Raw genomic sequence first — 24,474 nt, 5'->3', positions numbered from 1 at the left:
TAGCTTTTGACACTGCCTGTCCTCTATTGGGACCCTCTGGCAGCACAAACAAAACATCCGTTTTGCGAATTTGAGCAGTTGCTTCCAGATAGGTCTTGACTGCTCTTACTACATCCAAAGAATGTAGTGACCTTTCTTCCGAAGAACAGGTATCTGGAAAAAAGGAAGGCAGAGCAATGTCTTGGCTTAGATGAAAATCTGAAACCACCTTCGGTAAAAAACTAGGATGAGGGCGCAATACCACTCTATCCTTGTGTACAATCAAATAAGGCTCTTTACAGGAAAGAGCTGCTAATTCTGATACTCTTCTAGCAGAAGAAATGGCTACCAGAAAAATGAACTTCCTTGTCAACAAGCCCAAAGGAATCTGACGTATTGGTTCAAAAGGCTGTTTCTGTAACACAGACAGAACCAAGTTTAAGTTCCAGGGGTTTAGAGTAGAGGTCGACCGATATGGGTTTTTCTCTGGCCGATGCCGATATTTAGAAATCTCGGTGGCCGATATGTGGGCCGATTTTTTTTTTTTTTTTTTTCTTCATCTCATAAAATTTAACAGTTAGACCCCTTTCACACTGGGGCATTTTTCAGGCGCTTTTGGGCTAAAAATAGCGCCTGTAAAACGGCTCCCCTGCAGTCTCAGTGCGATATCCCGAGTGCTTTCACACTGATGCGATGCGCTGGCAGGATGTTAAAAAAAAGTCCTGCAAGCAGCATCTTTGGAGCGGTGTATACTGCTGCTCCACCACTCCTGCACATTGAAATGAATGCGCACCGCTGCCAAAGCGCCTGCAAAGCGTTTCAGCAGCGGCGCTTCAGGGGCGCATTCAACCCCTTCCTCGGCTGCTAGCTGGGTTATAAGCTCCCCGCTAGCAGCCGAATAGCGCCGCTAAAATGACGGTAAAGCGCAGCTAAAACTAGGAGCGTTTTACCGTCAACGCATGCCCGCTGCAGTGTGTAAGCAACCTAAAGTGATACAGAAATTTTTTTACATTTAGGCCCCTTTCACACATGCGGACAGTATGTCCGTATTTCATCCATCCGTTTTCGGATGAAATACGGACATACATGCATCCCTATGGGATAGCGGGTGTCAGCGGATGTACATCCGCTAACACCCGATGTCATCTGGCTCCGCTCTCGTCCGATTCTGTAGACGGAAGAAAATCCTATTTTTCTATCCGTCTGCAGAGCGGATCGGATGAACACGGACAGACGGTCCATGTTCCTCCGATCCCCCATAGGGGAGAGCGGAGATCTGACAGGGCGGTCCCTGCACAGTGTGCGGGTCCCGCCCTGTCATCCGCCGGCTCAGCTGGGGAAAACTGAGCGATCCCCGCTGAGCAGCGGATGTTCACGGGGCGGATCAACACGGATCCGTCCCGTGTGAAAGGGGCCTTAAACATTTATTAAACAAAACAAACCTCCAATCAGTTCACTTGTATGTAGAATTTAGATTAAAAAAAAAAATATATAAAAAAAAAAAACTATATCTTAAAAATAAATACACAAAAACAGGTAATCAAAACTTTTGGACGAAAAAAAATGGGCTAACTTTACTGCTTAGTTTTTTTAAAATGTATTAGTGTATTTTTTTTTTTTTTAAATTGCGTTTGAAAGACCGCTGCGCAAATACCGTGTGACATAAAATATTGCAACAACCACTATTTTATTCCCTAGGGTCTCTGCTAAAAAAAAAAATATATAATGTTTGGGGGTTCTAAGTGATTTTCTAGCAGAAAATACAGGATTTTTACTTGTAAGCAACAAGTGTCAGAAAAGATTTAGTCTATAAATGGTTAAACTGAGAACTTCTACACACCCACACTCAGTTCATTCAGAAGTGTAAACATTGTATCAATTCAGGTTCTTTTTATCAGATTTGGCAGGCTGCCCAGAGAGGGGAGAGAAGTGCTTCACAGAAGATTACAGACAACTTGTATTGACTTCAGAAGTCATTTACAAGTCGCGCTGAGTTAGATCGGCCTTTTTTATCAGCACAATCGGCCGATGCCGATTAAGAAAAAAACACCAAATATCGGCCGATATATCGGTCGACCTCTAGTTTAGAGGCGCCTTAACCGGAGGATTAAGACGCGTCACCCCCTGCATAAAGTTTCGGGCCAAAGAATGCGAAGCAAGTGGCCGTTGAAATAATACTGATAAGGCCGAGACCTGGCCCCTGATGGTACTCAAGGCCAGCTTCATCTCTAATCCCAATTGTAGAAAATCAAGAATTCTACCTATCACATATTTTCTGGGATGCCAACCCCTGGATCCACACCAGGACACATAAGCTTTCCAGACTCTATGATAAATCATTCTGGAAGCTGGCTTCCTTGCATTGATCAAGGTAGATATCACAGGACCTGAAAGCCCACGACTCTTCAGAATGTGGGTTTCAATAGCCAAACCGTCAAATTTAGCGTTTGTAAGGCAGGATGGAACACTAGACCTTGAGATATCAGGTCTGGGCGTACCGGTAGAGTCCACGGGGAACCCACCGTCATCCTTACTATTTCCGCATACCAAGTCCTTCTGGGCCAAGCGGGGGCCACCAGAAGTACTGACTTCCTTTCCTGCCTGATCCTGCGAAGGAGTCGTGGCAGTAGCAGAATAGGCGGGAATGCATAAATCAGTGAGAACCGATGCCACGGAATCACCAACGCATCCGTCCCGCATGCAAGAGGATCTTTTGTCCGTGCCACAAATCTGTCTATCTTTTTGTTGAATCAGGAAAGAGATCTACATCTGAAACCCCCCCCATCTTTGGCATATGGCCCAAAAGACGTCGGGGTGCAGAGACCATTCCCCTGGAAGTAACCGCTGGCGACTTAAATAGTCCGCCTGCCAGGTCTCTATCCCTGGAATGAAAACTGCCGATATGCACATGCTTCTCTGCCCAGACTAAGATCTGGTTCACCTCTTTTTGAGCAGCTCGGCTTCTGGTGCCTCCCTGATGATTGACATAAGCCACTGCTGTGGCATTGTCGGACTGGATCCTGACCGGGCAATATTGTAGCCTGATAGCCCAGGCCTTTAGGGCTAGATATACCGCACGGATCTCCAGAATGTTGATGGGTAAGGTCCTCTCGGTTTTGGACCATACCCCTTGGACCGCAGACTGTTCCAGAACTGCTTCCCAACCCGACAGACTGGCATCTGTTGTTACCACCGTCCAGGTAACCGGTAGAAAGGATTTCCCCTTCTGCAGGTTTTTGGGTATTAGCCACCAATTGAGGCTCTGACGCACCGCATGAGACAGGTGCATCGGAAAGTCTAATGCCTGAACCTTCTTGTTCCAGGCCGACAGAATACTATGTTGCAACAGTCTTGAATGAAACTGAGCATAGGGAACTGCTTCGAATGAAGACACCATCTTTCCTAGCAGCCTCATACAAAGGCAGACAGAAGGACCCTTTTTGGTCCTGACTGCCAGAACCAGCTCCCTTAAAGCAGTGATCTTTGCCTGAGGTAGAAATATTTTCTCCTGGCTTGTATCTATGATCAGACCCAAATACTCCAGTCTTCTTACTGGTTTTAGGAAAGATTTTTCTAGGTTGAGAATCCAACCTAGGTGTTCCAGATACTTGACTGTGGTCCTCAAGTTCCCGTTCAAGGAGGCTACCGACCGGTCTATCAAGAGCAGGTCGTCTAGGTATGCTATGACAGCAATACCCTGAGCCCTTAATCTGGCCAGAGGAGGAGCCAAGATCTTTGTGAACACTCGAGGTGCAGTGGCTATCCCAAAAGGCAGAGCCACAAACTGGAAATGGCGCCCTCCTATCTCGAAGCGCAGAAACTTCTGATGAGCAGGAAAAATGGGCACATGCAGATATGCATCTCTGATGTCTATCGATGCCAGAAATTCTCCCCCCTGCAGGATGGAGACTACTATCCGAATTGATTCCATGCGGAAGGACTGAATCCTTAGGAATCGGTTCAGATCCCTTAAATCCAGAATGGGTCTGACATCCCCATTTGGTTTTTGGACCATAAAAAGGTTGGAATAGAAGCCCAATCCTTGATCCTTCGCGGGAACCACCATAATGACCTCCTGCGACAAAAGTCGCTCTAACGCTAGAAGGAGCGACTGCTTTTTCTCTGGATCTCTGGGGACACTTGATCTTAGGAAACGAGGAGCGGGAAATTCTTGAAACTCTAGCTTGTACCCTAAGGTTACCGTGGAGATTACCCATCTGTCCTGGAAGTCCTCCTGCCAGCAGAGCCTTGAGAACTGTAGCAGTCTTCACCCCACTTGAGCGAGCGGGGGCGCCCCTTCATAAAGAGGTCTTAGTGTCTTGCCTAGTAGGCTTCTTCCCCCAGGACTTCTTTTGTCCCTGGGGTTGACTCTTGTTTCTTGACCCAGACGGAGGAGGCCGTCGAGACTGCCTGGAGGCTGAAGCCCCTGGCGCTGGGGAAAGAGTCCGTTTGAAAGGGACGCTTACTCTTCTTCTTAACAGGCAAGAGAGTGCTTTTCCCACAAGAGATTCTCTTGATATAGTTATCCAAGTCTTCTCCAAACAACCTTGCACCACGAAATGGAAACCCAGCCAGCAGCTTCTTACATGGTGCTTCGGCTGACCAATTTTTCAACCATAGGATTCTACATATATGCACCAACCCCAGTGAAAGACGAGAGGTTTGAATGATAGAATCTCTGATGGCGTCAACAACATAACATAAGGCCGCTGGAAGGTTAGCCAACCCCTGGGACTGCTGTTCAGGTAAAACTTTGATGACCTGCTTAACATGGTCTCTTAAGTATTGACAGACTCCAATCGCTGCTACTGCAGGTTGAGACACCGAACCTGCTAAGGAGAAAACATCCTTCAATAGGGATTCCATCTTTTTATCCACAGGATCCCTGAGCATCTGAGCATTGTCTACAGGACAAGTCAGACTATTATTTACGGAGGAAATGGCCGCATCAATGGCCGGTATTCCCCACATTTTAATAAACTTTTCTTCCATAGGATAAAGTTTTGAAAACTTTTTCGGCGGAAAAAAACGTTTATCTGGGTGATCCCACTCAGAATAAAGGAGCTTTTCAAGTAAATTATGAACAGGAAAAGCATGTGCTGTTTGAGGAGGTTTCAGTGACCCTAAAGAAGAAGAGGGTTCTTTAACGGATTCAGATATGGGCAACTTAAACGTGGAGCGGACCAATCCAGTAAGGATCTGTACTAAAACCTTCTCCTCTTGGGAAGCCGAAGAGGGTCCCTCTCCACCCGATTCCTCCGAAGAAGAATCATCCGTCCCATCCTGATCCTCTGAAAGGGATTCTTCTCCTTTATCCCAGAGCTCCTCTGCCTGAGGGTCTTGGGAAACAGAGGAAGGCCTAGTGCGTTTTCTTCCACTGAGTGAAGATGTAATCAAGGCCATTAATCTTTCCTCTAAACCATTAATGGTTGGGGAAAAAACCTCCTGTGTAATGTATACAGGGGCTGAAGTGCCAAAAGCAGGTGTAGCCCCTGACCCCAACGGCTCTCCCTGGCTAGCCGTCCCTGGCCCCTCAGGGGGGGGGGGGGGGGGGGGGAGGATGCTGCAGAAAGGGGGTCCTCAGAACCTGAATGATTCCCCTAGAGGCTCTGGTTCCTGGGGTATTTGAACCTCTTCTACCCATAGTGCAAAGCAACAAGGTGGAGGTATCACAAAATGAACACTGACTGCTGAGCGATGTAGTCTGGCAAAGGCCTTGCTACCAAATGCCCAGTCTGGTGTTACCTTAGTAAATGCTGTCTAGGAAAATGCCTGTGTCCCACCTTACATGCGACCGTCAGCTCTGTGTCCCTCCAAAGGCTTAGTGCACCTGTAAAGTGTGCCTTTAATAGCCTGCAGCCTGCAATGTGGGCGTCTGAGCATGCTGGACGCTGTGCTGACGCCCCGCCCTCTACCGCCCCCCCTTCGTTTTTCGAAAACCGCGCGCTTCCCGCGTGAGCCGACACTCCGGGACAGCATGGAGGAAAGGCTGGGGGAGGGGGAGGAAGGAGAGAGGCCGGTAGTGATGGGGCCTGCACGTGGCAATGGCGGCGGTGATAGTGCGGTGTACAACCGCCTCACAGACCACCTGCGGCCTCCCCCTAGTCTGGGGGGAATATCCCTGAGGAGAGCCCCCCATCCTACCTGGAGCCGGCTGGAGAAGCTTGTGCACCGTGAGAACACTTAAGACAGACATCAGCGTGAGAAGGTATGTGCTCTTGGCAGCCCCCGGTGGCGACAATAGGCATCGCATGCCTTTACCTTAAAGGAGAAAACCTACTAGAATTAAAAAATTCTGTGGAATCTCCCTTACCTTATCCAGCCGCAGGGTTCTGTTATACAGACCCAATCTTCACCTCTCACGGTGGGCTCCGTTTGAAAAACCTTCAGAGACTGGGGCCCCCTACGGATAGGGGGATCCACAGTTCTGGGCCTGTAAAGCACCCGGCCAGAAATAAGGATAGAAAACCATTTTCTGATATGCAGGGTCCAGCTCTCTAAAAAGAGGAAGCGTTACAGGTAAAACCTCGTTTCTTCGGACACGAGGCCCAGGTACCATCCAATTCGGCCTAGAAAAGACACTTTGAAATGGATCCGGTTCGCCTGGCTTGCCCCAGTATAGGATATTCGCTTTGGAGCTCAGCACAGGACATCTTTACACGTCCATCACCTAAGACACTGGCGTAAAAACTGAGGTATCCCTGTGAGATGAGGGATTATATAGGGGGTTGAACTTCCTGGTTAGGGTGTGCCAGTGTCCAATCACCTAGTGATACCTATATAACCCATCAGTTATTACTGAGGCTCTGTGTCCCGTGATGTTCGAGAAAGAAAACGTAACATTAATAAGTCACCAGGACCAGATGGCATGCACCCGAGGGTCCTTTAGAAACTCAGACAAGTAATTTCCAGACCATTGTTCCCAATTTTTATGAACAGTCTACTGACTGGAATGGTACCAGCAGATTGGAGAAAAGCCAATGTAGCTCAAATATTTAAAAAAGGGCCAAGATACATGCCTGGGAATTACAGACCAGTTAGCCTAACATCAATAGTATGCAAGCTCTTGGAGGGGATAAGGGACTATATACAAGATTTTAGTATTGAAAATGGTATCATTAGCAGTAATCAGCATGGATTCATGACGAATCGTTCTTGCCAAACCAACCTATTAACCATCCATGAGGAGGTGAGCTGCCATCTAGATAGATAAAGGAAGGTCCGTACATGTGGTGTATCTGAATTTTGCAAAGGCATTTGATACAGTTCCCCATAAAAATTTACTATATAAAATAAGGTCTGTCGGCATGGACCATAGGGCGAGTACATTGATTGAAAACTGGCTACAGGGGCGAGTTCAGAGGGTAGTGATAAATGGGGAGTACTCGGAATGGTCCGGTATGGAAAGCGGGGTCCCCCAGGGTTCTGCCCTGGGACCAATCCGATTATATTTATTCATAAATAGCCTGGAGGATGGGATAAACAGCTCAAATCTCTATTTGTGGACAATACTAAGCAGGGCAATAATTTCTCCACAGGATGTGGAAACCTCGCAAGAAGATCTGAACAAATTAATGGGGTGGGCAACTACATGGCAAATGAGGTTTAATGTAGAAAAATATAAAATAATGCATTTGGGTGGCAAAAATATGAATGCAATCTACTCACTAGGGGGAGAGCCTCTGAGGGAATCTAGGATGGAAAAGGACCTGGGGGGTCCAAGTAGATGACAGGCTCAGCAATGCCAATCTTCTGCAAGCAAAGCCAGCAGAATATTGGCATGCACTAAAAAGGGGATTAACTCCAGAGATAAAACGATAATTCTCCCACTTTACAAGACTCTGGTCCGGCCGCACCTGGAGTATGCCATCCAGTTCTAGGCACCAGTCCTCAGGAAAGATGTGCTGGAATTGGAGCGAGAGTCCAGAGAAGGGCAACAAAGCTAATAAGAGGGACTGGAGGACCTTAGTTATGAGGAAAGGTTATTTAAAAAAAGACACGCAGCCATTCACTAAAATTAAAAGAGAAGCAGTTTACCCTTAAACTGCGTAGAGGGTTCTTTACTGTTAGAGCGGTAAGGATGTGGAATTCTCTTCCACAGGCAGTGGTTTCAGCGGGGAGCATCGATAATTTAAAAAAAAATATATTAGATAGGCACCTGAACGACCGCAATATACAGGGGTATACAATGGAATACTGACATAAAAGCACACACAGGTTCGACTTGGACTTTTTCAACCTCACCTACTATGTACACTAGCAGCTCCTAAACTTGAGTTTAGGTGCTTTTAACGTTTTTTTTTGCCAAAGCTCCTAACTCACCTCCATAAAAGTCTGTGTCAATGTACGCATGGACTTTTACCAGAGTTTAGGAGCTGCTGCCGTTAGGGGAGCATCAACCAGCTATGCAGCATGTAGGGATAGTTAAATTCATTAGCCTATAGACAGTTGATCTGCCCGCTCTCCATTTTAGTGGAAACTTACCAATCACAATTATTTCTCCGTTATAAATATCCTTTCAGAAGTGGCTGCGAAACGTACGTCAGAGCTTGGGACCGTCACTTCTAGGACCCGTGAGACATCACGTCTGGGCCAAAAACCAGAGTGAGACAGCTTTTTGCTGGTAGCGGCGGTTACTTTATTCCCATACGCGCTGTATATGTAGGTGCTGGCATCCAGGCACCAACAAATGTTAGTGTAATCTACTCTCTATATTACCAACCTTTTAAATAAACACACTGCACTATGATACTTTACATTTATCTCCCATTTGATCATCTTACATATGAGTGACTACAAAAATTGGAGGAACCACTGGCATATACTCCAGGGGGGACTTTTGCTTCAGAGAGCAACAAAGCGCTTTTTGACCTACCTGTAAAAAGGGGTCAAAAACCTCTGGTTAGTGCACATCCACTTTTTGAGCACAAACGATGAAAGATTTTGAAAAATTGCATTGGAGGATTTTAAGGTGGTGGGATTTTATCACACTGGACTACTATATTTAAGACATTTTTTAGTTTGTTACTATTCCCTTTATTGCTATTTGCATCTAAGCGCCACACCTTTATTGTATTTTTCACAAGTGGATTTATTCCTTCTTAAAAGGGGCAGCTACGATTTGTACACACGTTTCATTAAATAGGCCCCATACACTGGTTCAATAGTATTTCAACCTCCATTTCAACCTCCACCGTCCGCGAGATACCGCTGCAAAATAGTTTTGCGTATACCCGTGGCCGGCAGTCAAAGTAGGCAGTGTGTACATGACGCCTTACAGATGAAATAGGCTTCAGATGACGCCTGAATATACACCTGGTAGAGCAAAACAAACGTGTAAACAGAAAACCAGGCAACACCTGTGTAATCTGATTAACAGAAGCCCGATGCTGAAAAGTCCAAGTAGCGATAACTGCTCAGGTTGAGTGTGTTCAGATAGGGAAGAGAGGAACTGTGCCCTAAAAAAGGAAAAAAGTACCCAGTTATTGCTAATACTGCTTTTGTATGTTTTGGATCATATCTCGATACCATTTTATCTATAGAAATATTTGTAGATTTTTTTTTTAAATAAAAGTAAAAATGTTAACCTTTCATTTGAATGGTTGTCTTGAAAATTGTGTGTTCTGTACAATTAGGGATGATGGCAACCACATCCTCAGTCACAGGCTTCTCCTTTTCAAAAGTTTTTACCTTAATGCATTCTCTGCATTTAGGTAAAAAAGACCTTCTGCATACAGCTTTCACCCCCCCCCCCCATTCTTAAAGTGCTTGTAAACGGCAGAAGGTTTTAGATTTTAATGCATTCTATGCATTAAGATAAAAAAACCTTCTGTATGCAACAGCCCCCCTAATACCTGAGCTCCCTCTAGATCCAGCGGTGTAGGATTGACTCGGCTGACTGGGACTCCCCTCCTCATTGGCTGAGACAGCAGCATGGTGCCATTGGCTCCCGCTGTTGTCAAAGTCAGTCAATGCGGAGAAAAAGGGGGTGGGGCTGGGCCTCCATGTCTGAATGGACACCTGGACTTGCGGCTCGGCTTTTGGTGCCCTTATAGCAAGCTGCTTGCTGTAGGAGCATTCAACAGAAGGGAGGGGCCAGGTGCTCTGAAGAGGGACCAGAGAAGAGGAGGATCTGGTCTGCTCTGTGCAAATACACTGCACAGAGCAGGTAAAAAAAAAAAAAAAAAAAAGATTTTAGCATCACTTTAATCCTTACTGGAGCCTGATCTCGATCCAGAGATGTGCACGAGAGCAGAGGCTGTCTCCCTTCTTATTGGCCAGATTGTGCCCCACGACATACTGTTGGGGATAGAGTCTCACGAAGTGGGAATAACATTTGTCTATTATACCCTGCCAGCGAAGTCCCCAGGTACAGTGTACCATGGAGTCACTGGGGTTGATTTACTAAAGACAAATATACTGTGCACTGCTAGTGCATTTGCTCTAGATCTCAGTAAATGAGGTCAAGCTCTGCTGATTTAGATCATTCAGTCAGGTGCAAGAAAAGACACAGGTTTTCTTTTCTTGCCATGTGATTGGGTAATCTTTGCAAAGCAAATGTTTTACATCATTTACCAAGCTCTGGAGCAACTGCACTTGCAGTGCATAGTATATGTGCCTTTAGTAAATCATCCCCACTGCCTACAGGATTCAGAGCTGACCGGCTGCATTACAGGCCATCCCCGCACTTGGACGCAGGGTTGGGGTACGATCCCTCTTGGCCAACTGACTATAGCAAACAATCCATATAAGAGTCTCCACTGCCCCACGGGATTTCTGGAATAGGCTGCAGCATGGGACTAAGCCCATGGGAAGAAATCTTCAGAGAGAAGTGTATAGGCACTGTCATCACCTAAGAACACTAGCTAAAAACCGAGGCTTAACCACATTGGTATGGGTTATGCCTGGGTAGGGATGCCAGAATTTTAGACAGTACATTTATCTAAAAGGTGGCAGTGAATAATTCCAAGTAGCCATGAATATCAAGTCCTGTGTGTCCTTTTATGTACAATTAAGAAATTCAAAGGCCCCTTTTCCTCAGGACTTTGGCTTCAAAAAGCCAAGCCATTAAAGCCAGTGACCAAGAAGCAGGGTGAAACACTGGGCCTTGGTACAGGAGGTCCAGATGATCCAGAAGAGTGAACAGAAAGCCTGCCAGGAATTTGAGTATATCTAAATACAATGTTCTCTTGAGCCAATTTGGTACGAGGATGACTAGGATGCCCTCCTTCGACCCTGTGAAGTAGACACAGGAAAGGGGGGGGGGGGACAGAATGTATGGCATAGACAAGATTGAACTGATCCCACAGCATTAACAGAACGTTGTGTCCGCCAAGGACTGAAAGTCCCAGATTCTGTCTAATTTATTCTTGAATCTGGACATCAGAAGGCAAACATCTGATGTTCCTTACCTGTGACAAAGAGCTTGAAAGACATCCAGATCAAGAGCCTATTCCCCTAGATCCAAATGCTGCTGGCCAAAAAGGGGATCAAGTTTGCTTCCCTTAAAGAAGCATTGACTTTTGGTGCCTCCATGATGGACGTAAGCCACAGCCATGGCCTTGTCTAACTGTACTTTTTTGTTTCAGAACGTCGATTGGCTGGCAAGTCACCTCTGATTACCAAATCACCTGCATTGAGAGGTGCAGGACTGCTCCCAAGCTTGATATCAGTCATGTGACCCTTCTACAACTGTGGTGGAAAAGCAGTCCCTGACTAAAGTGCTGGATTGGAAATCCGCCACATCAGGGAGAGTGTGGCTTTGGGGTTCAGACGCACTGTGTGGTCCAAGAGTTAAGTCCATCTGTCCCTCGTTGCCAGAATGTAGAGTTGCAACGGTCTGGAGAGAAAAAGGGCATATAGCTCTGCCTCCTAGGAGGCTGCCATTAGACCCAAAACACTTATATGCAAGCACAAACCTTGGACTTCCCTCTGGGCACAAAGAAGCTGGCATGGAAAACAAAGGGACAGAGGTTTGTCCCAAGGTAGAATGGTTCTGGACAAATTTTTGTGCAGCAGCAGACCTAAGTACACCAATCTGCGTTCTGGGACCAGAGACTACTTCTGCAGGTTGAGGTTTCAACAGAAGCTCTGCAGAATCTATACGGTATTGACTAACAAAAACAGGAAAAGCTCATAATTTTAAAGGGGATCACACAGGTGTCACATTGTGGATCCCCAGAAAATGGAACACAGCAAAAACTGGGCAGGCAGTTTGGTGAAAACCCGGGTGATGATGCAATATGTAAAATGTGTAGACGGGTACCAGAGATGTCTGACTGAGCTAGCATTTTCCATGCAAAACCTCTGAACTCATTAGAACAATTTGTGAGTCATCAAATCCAGAATAGACCACACTCCATTCAGTTTTGAAACTGTACAAAGGTTTGAGTGGACATCCTAAAAGCATTCTCCTGCCGGTAGAGGTAATGACCAATTGGCTCAAAAGCCATTTGGACAGCCAAAAGCAGATCCACCCACCTTGACAGGGGAAGGAGAAGAGTTGGACAGCACGAAGTGTTATAAATGTTATAGTGGAAAACTAAATTTTGTAGTCCATGGAAACACTCTGAACCAGATATTAAGGCATTTTATGGCATGTGGGATCAAAAGGCCCCCTCAACTTTAAGTAGTGGAGGTGCCCCATCAATATGCAGTGGCCTTGGCTCCAGTCTTTGGAAGGCTATATCTTCTTGTGAAATCAGGTTGCTTACTTAGATCCTATGTCCTGCATTGCACAAATAAAATGTGTCAATTTGTTCAACTTGCATTGGCGGAACTTGGTCAAGGGTCAGCAAATATTTTACAGTTGCCACCTTCATGATCTGACACTGGCAAGTTTGCATTATTGGTTGTTCCTAGCTCCTAATCCATGTTTTTTTTACATAACTACTCCAAGTCAAGACCTCCATTGAGAGGATTTGAGCGAGCTATGGGAGGTAGTTATATGATTCAACAGTGAAGAGATGCCTAGATTTGATAACCTAGTAATTGCTGCCAAACAACTCAAGAGCAAAGCATTTTGTGGTTTCAATACCTCACTTACCAATCTCATCTCCAAATAGGAAGGTAAGTTCCAAGGAATCATGCAGAAAAACAAATGTTGCTCTTGTATCTGTCCAATTAACCATATCCCATTCTGCAAAGCTAAAAAAAAAACAAAAAAAAACACACACACGAGAAAAAAAACCATCAGGTAATCGTTTGAATTAAATTACTTGCAATACTTACATTTCACACTAACATTTTGCACATCAAACTTGAGTAGCGCTTGTAAACCAATTAAAATGGAGGTCAGTCAAGTCTTTCACTGCCAACATGCTTGTCTGTCCACTGGGATCCAGCTCTTGATTAATAACCTCATTACCGTCAATCAAGAGAACTCATCAACTGTATTAACTTGAGACATGTGGAAAAAGACAGGACCTATCAGAGCAGTTTAACATTTTTCAAAGTTCACCAGCTCGGTTTACTTAACAGGGGCTCTGTAAAGAGGTGAATCACTTTCAGAGGCAATATGTCACCTCCTGGGTGCCTTTTGCCCACTGCATGAGATGCAGCATGGCTCCATTCACTTGAATAGGTTGCATTTGGCTGCTGTACTGCATTATTGACATGTGTACCACCACCTCTTTTGGACATGATAACATCAAACCATGCAGAACTTATTACCAATGTTCATATAAAAGAACATTTAGGTAGCAGTGACCATAACAAGATTTCTGTTAACGTTAGTTGTAAATAAGCACATACTGAAAAAATAAAAAACACAACTTTAAGATAGCAAAATTTTCCAAAGCGCTCCAAGACTTAATATTGGCATCAATGGACACAGAACAGAAATGGGAATTGTTCAAATCGACTATGTGAACACACTGGAAAAATATATATCCATGAGCAATCAGTTTAAAAGGCTAAAAATAAAACCTATTTGGCTGACGGCCCTCAAGACCTAGTGCTGGCCAGCTCAGTTGATGGTTTTAAAAAGAGCTGGATGTATTTCTAAATGAACAAAACATAACTGCATATTACAATTTATAGAAAACAAAAACACCAGAGATTGTTGATACAGGGATTATCAGATTGTCTTCTGAGGATCGGGAGGGAATTTATCCCCTCCTGGAGCAAACCGGATGGCTCCTTTATATAACTCCTCAATACAATCTTCAGACATCTGACTTTTTATAGAGAAAAACTCTGCACTCAGGATAGCAACAATATTATAACAGGTTGCAGCCTCCCCTAATCAGTCCCTGAAATGGAACTGAAGAAAGTAATGATGTGCAGGTGTGGGGTTGGTGGCTGGCTAACATAGAAGGATAAATATAGTGGCAATGTGCATGCCAGTGGTGAATGCATGTACGGGAGGGTTAGTTACCCTGATAATGCAGGCTCCATGCATCCATACCAATGTGTGCAAGAGAGGAAAAATAGAAAAAAAAAATTGTACAATACACAAATAACCATTAAGTGAATCCCAATAAACCTCACATATATATATATATATATATCTTATAAGTTAGCCAGTAGGTAGCGCCACCAACCCCACACCTGCACATCTGACTTTTTATACATGTGCCAAAGCAGCGCTACAGATCTTGCAAATATTGTGCAACAAGTTGCAATATGAGACAGCAAACTGTGATTTGCAATATAAAATAGTAAATACTTAAACGTATATTCCAATGTGAAATAGCAAAAACAGTGCCAAAAAGTGCAACATGAAACAGCATTCAATGGATTGGAGATATAAACCAACACTTATCCGTGCATACAGACACAGTGCATATGTAAATGTCCTTATGTCATAAAAAAAATGAAAAGATGAAGTCCATAGTGAAAAAAAAAAAAAAAAAAAAGACCATTAATATATGTTCTTCCAACTCAGGTGTAACGAGATCCACCACTGGCTACAAGTGATCATCACGTATCTTACCAAAAAAGATCGGCCACAGATTATAATGGCCAAAAGCACTTGAGATGTTAACACAGACTAGGCGATTAGCAAGGAAAACGATGGACGTCACACCATAGTCAATCCCAATGCAGTGCCAAGAAAGAAATACAAATCTATTGTGAAATCCATGGTAAAAACATCAACATTTATTTAAAGCTTACAGGGTTTACTGACAAGCTTCACAGCAAGCCGATTGTTCAGAGCAGAAAAAAACAAAATGAGGATTTAAGATCACCAAGAAACCTTATTAGGGAACACTCTGGACTTAAGCAACTTTAATGAAAATGATTAAAATTAATTGATACAAAAAATGACCACTAGCGCAAACATTAAAAATGACAACATTGTCAAACAACTCAGATATCTGCTGGCAGCACACTTCATACCCCACCACACACAGTCCACACTGCAATAAGTCTATGGGGATACACAGGCTCTTCCACAGTGGGATAAAAAGTATGAGATTATTCCAATGGTAAATCACCATCCACAGAGACCAACCCTGGAATTTCTCCATTCGAAGGGTATAACAATCCACATAGAATGCAGCTGAAGCTGAGTGTTCAATAGAACTGCAATCAGGGTATTGCAGGCTGGATGGGGAGATAAGAGCGGGATGGAAAGGGGAGTAGCTGTCTATACTTTGAATGAGGTCTATGGATGAACTGCAGAACCAGTCACAAAGCAACCCCCCAACAGGAGATTCACAGCCACATGTCGCTGGATAAATAAAGTCTGGTGAGGATGCAACACATAAATCCCATATAGCAATCACTGGGCAGCATGTAGCCGCTATTCATCAGTATGCTCACCACCTCTTGTCTCACGGGGGGGGTTGTAGCAAATCCTCATGCTGTGTGTAGTCCATGCTTGCCAGTTCCAGTTACATAGTCCAATAGCCTGGGAGGACTGAAGTCCTGCAAAGCCAGCCTGCTTCCCAATAGTTGGGCAGGGTGGAAGGGGGGGGGGTCAGGCAGGATCACCAGAGTTGCGTGGCGACATCACGCTGACCGGTTTTGTTCACCCATCAGTGAACTTCTTCAGTTTTGTATCAATTCATTTAATCATTAAAGTTGTTTTTTTAAGTCCAGTGTTCCTTAATAAGGTTTCTTGGTGATCTTCAATCCCCATTTTTTTCAGTTAATACTTAAAATCTGGCCTGTTAGTGGGTCCTGAGGACAGGACTTGAGATCCACTGCACTAGGGGCTATTGAGGTGTAGTTATTGGGCATCACCACTAAAATCAATGAAAATGGTTGACAAGTGTTGATGCCTCATGAACGCCACATGCTGTTAATTTTTAATACAATGCTACTGCTCCTGTGTAAACAGCATAGTGTCATTGTAAAATTTCATGGCAGGCGTTGACAGGCATTTATGAGGCTTTAGAAAAGCTGAATAAATGCTGCATGATAAATGTGATATTGACACAAGAGTGAACGAACCCTTGAGGAGTATTGGACAATGGCAAACAATTTTTTTTTTTTTAGGTAAGGCGCAAGAATAACCCCTCCTACTACTAGACACGCCTCAGTTTTGTAGCAAAGCAGTACTAAGAGCATGATCATAAACACATGGGAGTGGGACCAGTGTCCCTCAACAGACAATGGATTTTACCCTGAGTACAAAAATTCTATTTTCTTTGTCATGCATTACAGGACACAAAGTCTTTCACCTCCAGAAGTTCAAAAGCAGTCCAAATGAGGGGTGGTAGGCAACAAACTCTGGCATCAGATAAGAATGCAATGTCCACCTGGTAGAGAATTTGTGAACAGACCACCACGTGGCAGCCTTGCCAATTGGGACATAGTTGTTTGATGCTGAAAAGCCTAACACACACCAACATCTAGTAGATTGTGGAATGACAGGAATGGGTAAAACCCAATCCTTGAGATTATAACCGTGCTTGAAGGTTTAGCCGAGCCACCTAAGGATGGATAACAAGAAATCAGAGGTCCATCTGGAATTACAAAAAGGGAATACTTTTTCCTTAAAGCAGAACTCCGGGCAAAACAACTTTTTTTTGTTGCTCCTACCTTCACCAAATGTGTAAGCCATCTTCTTGCTAGCTCAGTAGTTGCTCTGAAATAGCCTGGTAATTTTCAAATGAAACAGTTAATTCCCAGTGGTTTTGTTTGCAAGACTGGTGGCTGATATGCCTCCTGCTCCCCCAGCCACATCCCATTTGTAGTTTATACCTACAGCAAGCAGTGATTTATTTCCATCCCAGGACAGGACTCAGAACACCGGTCTGTACTGCCCATGGAGACGGTGTCCTAAAAATGAATGTCTTTCTCCCTGCAAGCAGTTACATTACCTGACAGTCTTTACACTGAGCGGCTCCTGCAAGCCTCACTATTTGCTGCATGTGGAACTCCCCACCACCCCCCCCCCCCCCCACTCTCCTCTGTGCACCTGGCTCCATCCTCCCCTCCACCTGTCTGCAACACCTCTTCTCCTCTGTGCACCTGGCTCCATTTTTCCTCCACCTGGCTGCAACACCTCCTCTTCTCTGTGCACCTGGCTCCACCCCCCCTCTCACTGTATACTGCTCCCTGCCCTCTCCCCACTGTATATCAGAGTTTTAGGCGGGCTGCTCGGCTCCGATGGATTAGTAAGGAATCCACCTCCTCGTTATTCACAGCCAGAGTCTGTGATTGGCTTCCTTTTATTGGTTCAATGTGAGATAGCTCTTTGACTACTGTAGGCTTCCAGGCAGCCAATCAGAGGCTAAGGCTGTGAACAGCAAGGAGCCCTTAATAATCTGTTGCAGCAGAACTAGTGAAAGGGACTCTGAGTCTACGGGTTAGGTGGCGCAAATTACTTGCCATGCCCCGGGCGCTAACAACCCACTGACTATATATATTTACCAAATAATGCTCCAACCATCCACCGGTTCCAACTCACACCCCTGCTTCCCACCCTGTGGTCTATCTACTGTGAAGTAAATAAGGAGTTTGCCTTGGGCGGCGGCACCCATCTCCCCCTCTCCCCCTCTCCCCAGATGACCACACTATAGCTGAATGAAGGCTACAGTACAGGCCTGCAGTTCTGGCAGTTCTATTACCGTCCTCCGAGGACTGCACCCACCACGCGCCTGCTGCGGCTCACACCCGGCGCACTATGATCACTGTGTCCTCCAGACATAGCTGATCACAGATTGGGGTAACCAGCCCGGTTATCGGCATTCCCTTCCTCACGCCGTCACAGCGAGAGGAGAAAGCTGGTAACCAGCCAGAGTAAAAGGTGAAATCTACACTGATAGTCAGGGTACTGATCAGTGTCCCGATTATCAGTGCAGCCCCAACAGTGCTGCATGTCAGTGCACTGTGTGCAGGGAAGGGGAGAAGAGCTCAGCAGCCACGCACATTGTGCATGGGAAGGCACAACTCAAATCTGTTGATGTTTATTAATGCCACATGCCGATCTTTCGTATAATAGGTAATCACCACACTACGATTTACAAAAAACTACTGGATGCAATATAAAAAAAAGTGTCAGTAAAAGGCTTGTTGCTAAGCACGGTTATGTGTGTCCAGTAGATCGGGGTGACGTGGAAGCGTCCATGGCCCATCTTTTGTCAGTCTCACAATCTAAGGAAACCAGGGCCTTCTAGGCTAGGCTGGTGCCACCAGAATGACTGGAACCCCCTCTCTCCGAATCCTGCGCAACAAATGTGTAAGGAGAGGGATCGGAGAGAAAGCATAAACCAGGGAGTACTGGCTCCATGGAACTATCAAAGCATTTGCTCCGATTGCCAGAGGATCCCTTGTTGGGGACACAAATTGCTGTAGCTTATTGTTGAACCTGGATGCCAATAGGTCGGCCTCTGACCATTCCCAATGCTAGCAAACTTCCCGGAACACCCCCGCCTCTTCATGTTTTCCATGTGTCTGTATTTTGAATGAAATTGGGTAATAAAGCAGACAGATGCTGGATCATGATTGGACATCAAGGCTAACTTTTTTAGGGAATATTTCTTTTCCACCTAGAGTAGTGACAGAATTTAAATTGGATATACAAATTCCCTGCTGAACTTTTGAAGTGGTTTTTGGATGTGATGGTGGAATCAATATAACCTAACTCGATGTCTAGGAAAAACTAAGATTTGGTATCCGTTACATATGTGAAAGACAGACCAGAATTCTTGTTAATGCAGTGGGTGACAAAATCTGCAATGGTTGACTGATGGCTGTCCTATATAATGACTTAAGCCTCGTACACATGATCGGATTTTGAGCAGGAAATTGATGACAGACTGTTGGCCTAAAATCTGACTGTTCGTATGCTGCTCCATCAGACAAATTTTGTCCAACTTTCTGCCAACAAATGTTGGATGGCAGGCTGGTAAATTTTTGGCAGACAACGGTCTGTCAGATTTTCCTATCATGTGTACACAAGGCAATCAAACAAAAGTTGAAAGTACAGACACGCATGTTCAGAGTCCATGCTCACCAAACACGACATTAGCAGAAGGTGCCCAAAGGGTGGCGCTCAAGAGCTGAAATTCCTCATAGTTACTTTCAAACAACTTAGACTCAAGGAAGAACCATGATGCATCTAAAATTAAACCAATATGTTATGGAAGTGCCCCAAACTGGATAGATACTGGCGAGGCCTAGTGGAAACAATTAACTTTGCCTACCAAACACACATAGACCTAGATCCTAGGATATGCCTTTTAGGCAACCTGGATGAGGAGACAGTTCCACGTGATGCTATAGTACCTGCTAATAGCTTTATTATCACGTAGCACGTAAAACTATTGCTTTGTGATGGCTTTCTCCAAGCCATCCCACATATGAGGAGTGGAGTCTTCAGGTTAACAATGCTCTACTGAGGGAACACATTTATCGAAATAGGGGTATACCTAATAAATTCTACAAACTTTAGGAGCCTTGGGTGGCAGTACCAGCTTTAGCTCCCTTCTTGCTGGTTTCTTATAGGTTGCTACAGTGCTGATAACACCTTTACGGTGCATAATGTATCCCTTGTATTTTGAGAAAAATATTCTCTAGTCTTATGATCAATTAGTTTAGTTGAGAGTTCAGTTAGTGTAGCTGTTGCATAATACACTATTACTGTATTCAGGCAGATGGTTAGGTTAGTGTGAATGTTTAAAGGATGTGTTGAACTAGAACATGCTAGGTGGAGCTTCCACATGTACCGATATGTAGATATTATGTAGAGATCTTAATGATCATCTGTGGGGTCACGCCATGTGTAGTGATATTGACTGAAGTGAAGTGATATTTTGTACTGCTCTTGCAGTTTTGTTTACTTGCTTTGACATATACACCATAGATGTTACATGATTGGGAGTCTACATGTATTCTGTGACTGCATTTTCTTTTTATTTATTAAAAACAAACTCAAATTCTCAATAAAAACTTTATGGAAAAAAAAAAAAAATTAAACCAGCTTGTTTAGGATGTATTTGAGTGTGATTTTACAGGAAAAAATTGACAGCTTTAAGCCCAATAGCATGTGGAATGGACATGTATAATGAGGTGATATCCAACGAAAGCCAACAATAAGGAGAGAGGAAGAATTAAGAAAAGCAAAAAATAGTACAGAATTTATCTATTCTCATATGCGTGACCGGAGATTTGAAATGGATGCATACTCAGTGAAGGGACTAGCCTCATGTGAAATAAACAGATCTGAAACAGATCTTCCTACATCGGTTGTACCTGTTTATCTGTAGTCCACTCTTCTCTACAGCCCTTCAGAGTCCAGAATTTATACAGCTTGTCTAAGCTCTGGGAAAGCAGGGGGAAGGGAGCTGAAGTTAAATTCTGCAGAGCGCAGTAAGGAGGGCTGACTGGAGGGAATGGGCAACCCCCCCCCCCACTTCATCCAGGTGCAGAGCTGAGGCTGTCAATCATAGGCTGTGTGCTGGAGGTCCCTCCCTGTCACCATTCTACCTCTTGGTGTCAGAAAAATTTGTCAGAAATTACTCTTGCAGAGGAGCGATGCAGCAGGCAGAAATGACACTTAGTGCTCAGAATTAAGACATGTACACACTGAAGAATATGCTTTGTTCATACTTAGCGTCTGAGGTTTACAACCACTTTAACAAGGGAAGGGTATTATCTAAACAGCCATCTAACTTGTGGGGCATTTTTCCAGAAGATATTTGAATATATTCTGAATAAACCATGCGCAGGCACATACAGCAAAATGGCAATAGCACATCAGATTGTGTTTTGAAAAGGCATGACTGAAGAACACACAATGAAAATGCCCATTTATGGCCTAACTTCCCCTTCATTCAAAAAAAGAATTAATGGTTGGAATTATTCCTGGATATGTAAGAAAATAACGGGTCATCCTTACCAAGGTTCCTGCAAACGTTTGTCAAGGCCTCGTGCTTCGTCCTGCAAGCAACCAAGGTGTGTCAAGACCTTTTCCTTTTGTTGTTCCAAGTGTGACTTTTCCCTACAAATAGTCAAATATATTAGTAGTTTTAACTGCTCTTGCCCTCTTTCCAAAGTGATTTGCTAAAGAAAAAACAACCATTATGGGACAGTAAATTATTCCACATTCAATCTAGTTCATGTACAGTTGGACTAGTATAAGTAGTTAAGGAGCAAAATTGCTAGTTAACAGAAGCAATGTAATATGTCATATTGTATATTACAAAAGGACAACATTTAGGATTAAATAAAAAAAAACCCAACACCCACTTCTCTACTCCCCTTGTAAATCTCTAAATCCTGAATATGTCAGTGTAAGCACTCATTAGAAACTGGTTTTAAAGCACAAAAATAAAATATATATATATATATATATATATTTTTTTTTTTTTTTTGTTACTGTCTTACCGGATAGCAATCTGTTCCAGAGAGATCATATTTTCTAACTCTGCAAACAAAAAAAAAAAAAAAAAAAAACAGTGAGCAAAATAAATTCAATTACTTTACTGTATACAAACTAGCTCAAATGTACACTTTCTCACAGATTAAGAAGAGGTTGTTTTAGGTGCAGGTAGAATGGACAGTGTTGCTTTGTAAGCGCAGCCAGGTTTCTCAGAAAACTAGAATTTACTTACCAAACTGCATCGCATTACCACCCGGGATGTCTGCCCAGTTATTTTTGAATCCCTGCTCCAGTCTGGCAGTTTCTTTAAAGAGAAAAAACATTTTGTTTTTTTATTTATAACTGTTCATGAGACTGGACAACAAATACAAATCTTTAAAAATATATGCAAGTACACTAAAGAATTATATAACAGAATAAAACATTATAATTAGTGGTTCTAAAGTTAGAAGGTTTATCTTAATGCATTCTATGCATTAAGATAAGAAACCTGTGTGCAGCAGCCCCCTCATACTTACCTGAGGACATCTCGATCCAGCGATGTTGCACGAGAGTTTTGGCTGCCCGGGACTCTCCCTCATTATTGGCTGAGACAGCAGTGGGTTGCCATTGGCTCCTGCTGCTGTCAAAGTCAGTGAGAAAATGAGGAGAGAGAGGGGGCGGGGCCGAACCGCGGCTCAGTGTCTGAATGGACACACAGAGCAGCCGCTCGGCTGCCCCCATAGCAAGCTGCTTGCTGTGGGGGAACTCAGCAGGACGGAGGGGCCAGGAGTGCCAGCGAGGGACCCAAGAAGAGGAGGATCTGGGCTGCTCTGTGCAAAACCACAGCACAGAGCAAGTAAGCATAACATGTTTGTTATTTTTAGATACAAAAAAAAAAAAAGAAAATTGACTTTAGTATCACTAACATTTACAGCAGGGGTCTCAAACAGGCGGCCCTCAAGCTGTTGTGAAACTACAAGTCCCATGAAGCTTTGCTAGGCTGACAGTTGACTCCCACAGGCAGAGTCATGATGGGATTTGTAGTTTCGCAACAGCTGGAGGGCCATCAGTTTGAGACCCCCGATTTACAGTATATTAAACCACTAGTGATAAACCCAATCTGTGACAGGAAAATCAGAGCACTGGCAAGTGCAGCAGAGCATAGGAACCAGCACTTGATGTCTGGAGCAGGTACTGCTTAAGCATAGTGCGCACTAGTAGTTTCTCGTTCAACCCAGTAGGGCTGAACGAAAAACCTGACAGCTCCGGAGGAGCCGCTGTACTACCCATGCGACGTTAGTACAGCGATCTCCCCTGCTGTGCTATTGTGTTCTGATAGGGGGATGGCCCCACTACCAGAACACTCTGGTCAGCGCTCTTAGCCATTGGCTGTGTACTAGGCTTTAAGGCTTGGTTTACATCTATGCGTCCGGCATTTGCGTATGCACAGCAGTCTGTTCACTTGAATGGGCTGCTGTACCTACAGGAAAAAGGTCCCTGCACCTTTTTAAAACTCGAGCCACATGGGAATCACACGATTGTGCACCATGCGATTTCCCGCACTGAGTGGTTAGATGTATGTCTAAAAAAAAAAAAAAAAAAAAAAAAAAAAAAAAGTGTGATGCGTTTTGGCTGTGGGTGGTTTCAGAAAGAATTCCTGCACCCGCAAACACAGCATAAGTGTGAATCTAACCTACAGATGACCTAAAGTCTTAATTTTAAAGACTGCCAGCAGACAGGCTCTGATAGAGGTTTAAATAATGTTTCTTCTGCAATAAAATGAACCCAACTACCTGCTTGCAGTCTTCTTTAGTATGTACAGTGAGCTGTGCACGTGCAGCTAGTTTACATTCTAGCACAGATTCTGTGTGTCAATATGAGCAATGTCACCCTGCGCCAGCCGGTGAAAACTGCAGCCCAGGACAGATGATCACAGTGCTGACGGGGGATGTAACTGTTGAAGGAAATGTATTGCGGACTCCAACTTTCAAACAAAATCAGCATTGGGTATTACTATCGAGAAAAACATTCATGCAATTTGGTGTCACATTCCAACAACTTAGACTTTTGTTCCTTCCCCGGAGCTTAACATTATGGTTTCTCTTTCTGAATTCCTTCTTAATATATTACATATTACTATGGCAAATTAATTCCAGGAGGAATACATCTTTAACAACATCTTAAAACTAAACTTGCGTGAAGGCAGCTAGACTTAAAATTCCAGTGTGTTACAATTTACTTGTACATAAGTGTGACCTCTGGAACTTCATAATGCAAAAAAAACCAAAAACCCACCACCTTGAAAGAGTGGATTTTGATATTTCTGTAAGTTGAAGTAGATAAAACATTTAAGAGGAAAAAAAAAAAACCCATACCAATTTGTAAGCTGGATATACAATCATCAACCTCTTCAATTAGCTTAGCAGTCTCTGTTATACTTGACTGTAGCTCTACCACCTGAACCTGCAAATAAGATATGAACTATGAATATCAGAAACATATATGAATATGAAACCTCCCATCAGAATATTTCATATTTATTATTTTATTATGCCACAGGCATTCTGACAGTTTTTTGTGCATGTTAATATTTTAAATCATTCTAACTTCAAGTGGAATGCTCTTAAGATAAGAGGGCTTTCTAATAATACCTCCAGCTCAGTCAGACATGCCTTTTTGGCTCAAAATGGCTCTCAGTTTCTCGATTACAAATACCCCGTCATTTGATAGAATTT

The 24,474-nt window shown here is 43.9% G+C and overlaps 1 protein-coding gene across 2 annotated transcripts in view; it reads right to left on the bottom strand.

Moving 5' to 3' along the window:
• The window catches only part of KNL1 (kinetochore scaffold 1), a 318,489-nt gene that overhangs the window by 66,031 nt on the left and 227,984 nt on the right, over window positions 1-24,474 (bottom strand). For both annotated transcript variants that reach the window (XM_073609599.1, XM_073609600.1), the window contains 5 exons: window positions 24,115-24,202; window positions 21,990-22,061; window positions 21,763-21,802; window positions 21,275-21,376; window positions 13,025-13,125 (listed from right to left, as the gene is read on the bottom strand). In XM_073609599.1, coding sequence (XP_073465700.1) covers window positions 13,025-13,125; window positions 21,275-21,376; window positions 21,763-21,802; window positions 21,990-22,061; window positions 24,115-24,202 — 403 coding nt within the window. The remainder of the gene's footprint in view (window positions 1-13,024; window positions 13,126-21,274; window positions 21,377-21,762; window positions 21,803-21,989; window positions 22,062-24,114; window positions 24,203-24,474) is intronic.

The sequence above is a fragment of the Aquarana catesbeiana genome, linkage group LG13, assembly GCF_042186555.1.
Source record: "Aquarana catesbeiana isolate 2022-GZ linkage group LG13, ASM4218655v1, whole genome shotgun sequence".
Classification (NCBI taxonomy): domain Eukaryota; kingdom Metazoa; phylum Chordata; class Amphibia; order Anura; family Ranidae; genus Aquarana; species Aquarana catesbeiana.
Note: the sequence above shows the minus strand (reverse complement) of the source record. Positions and strands in the feature narration are given on the sequence as shown.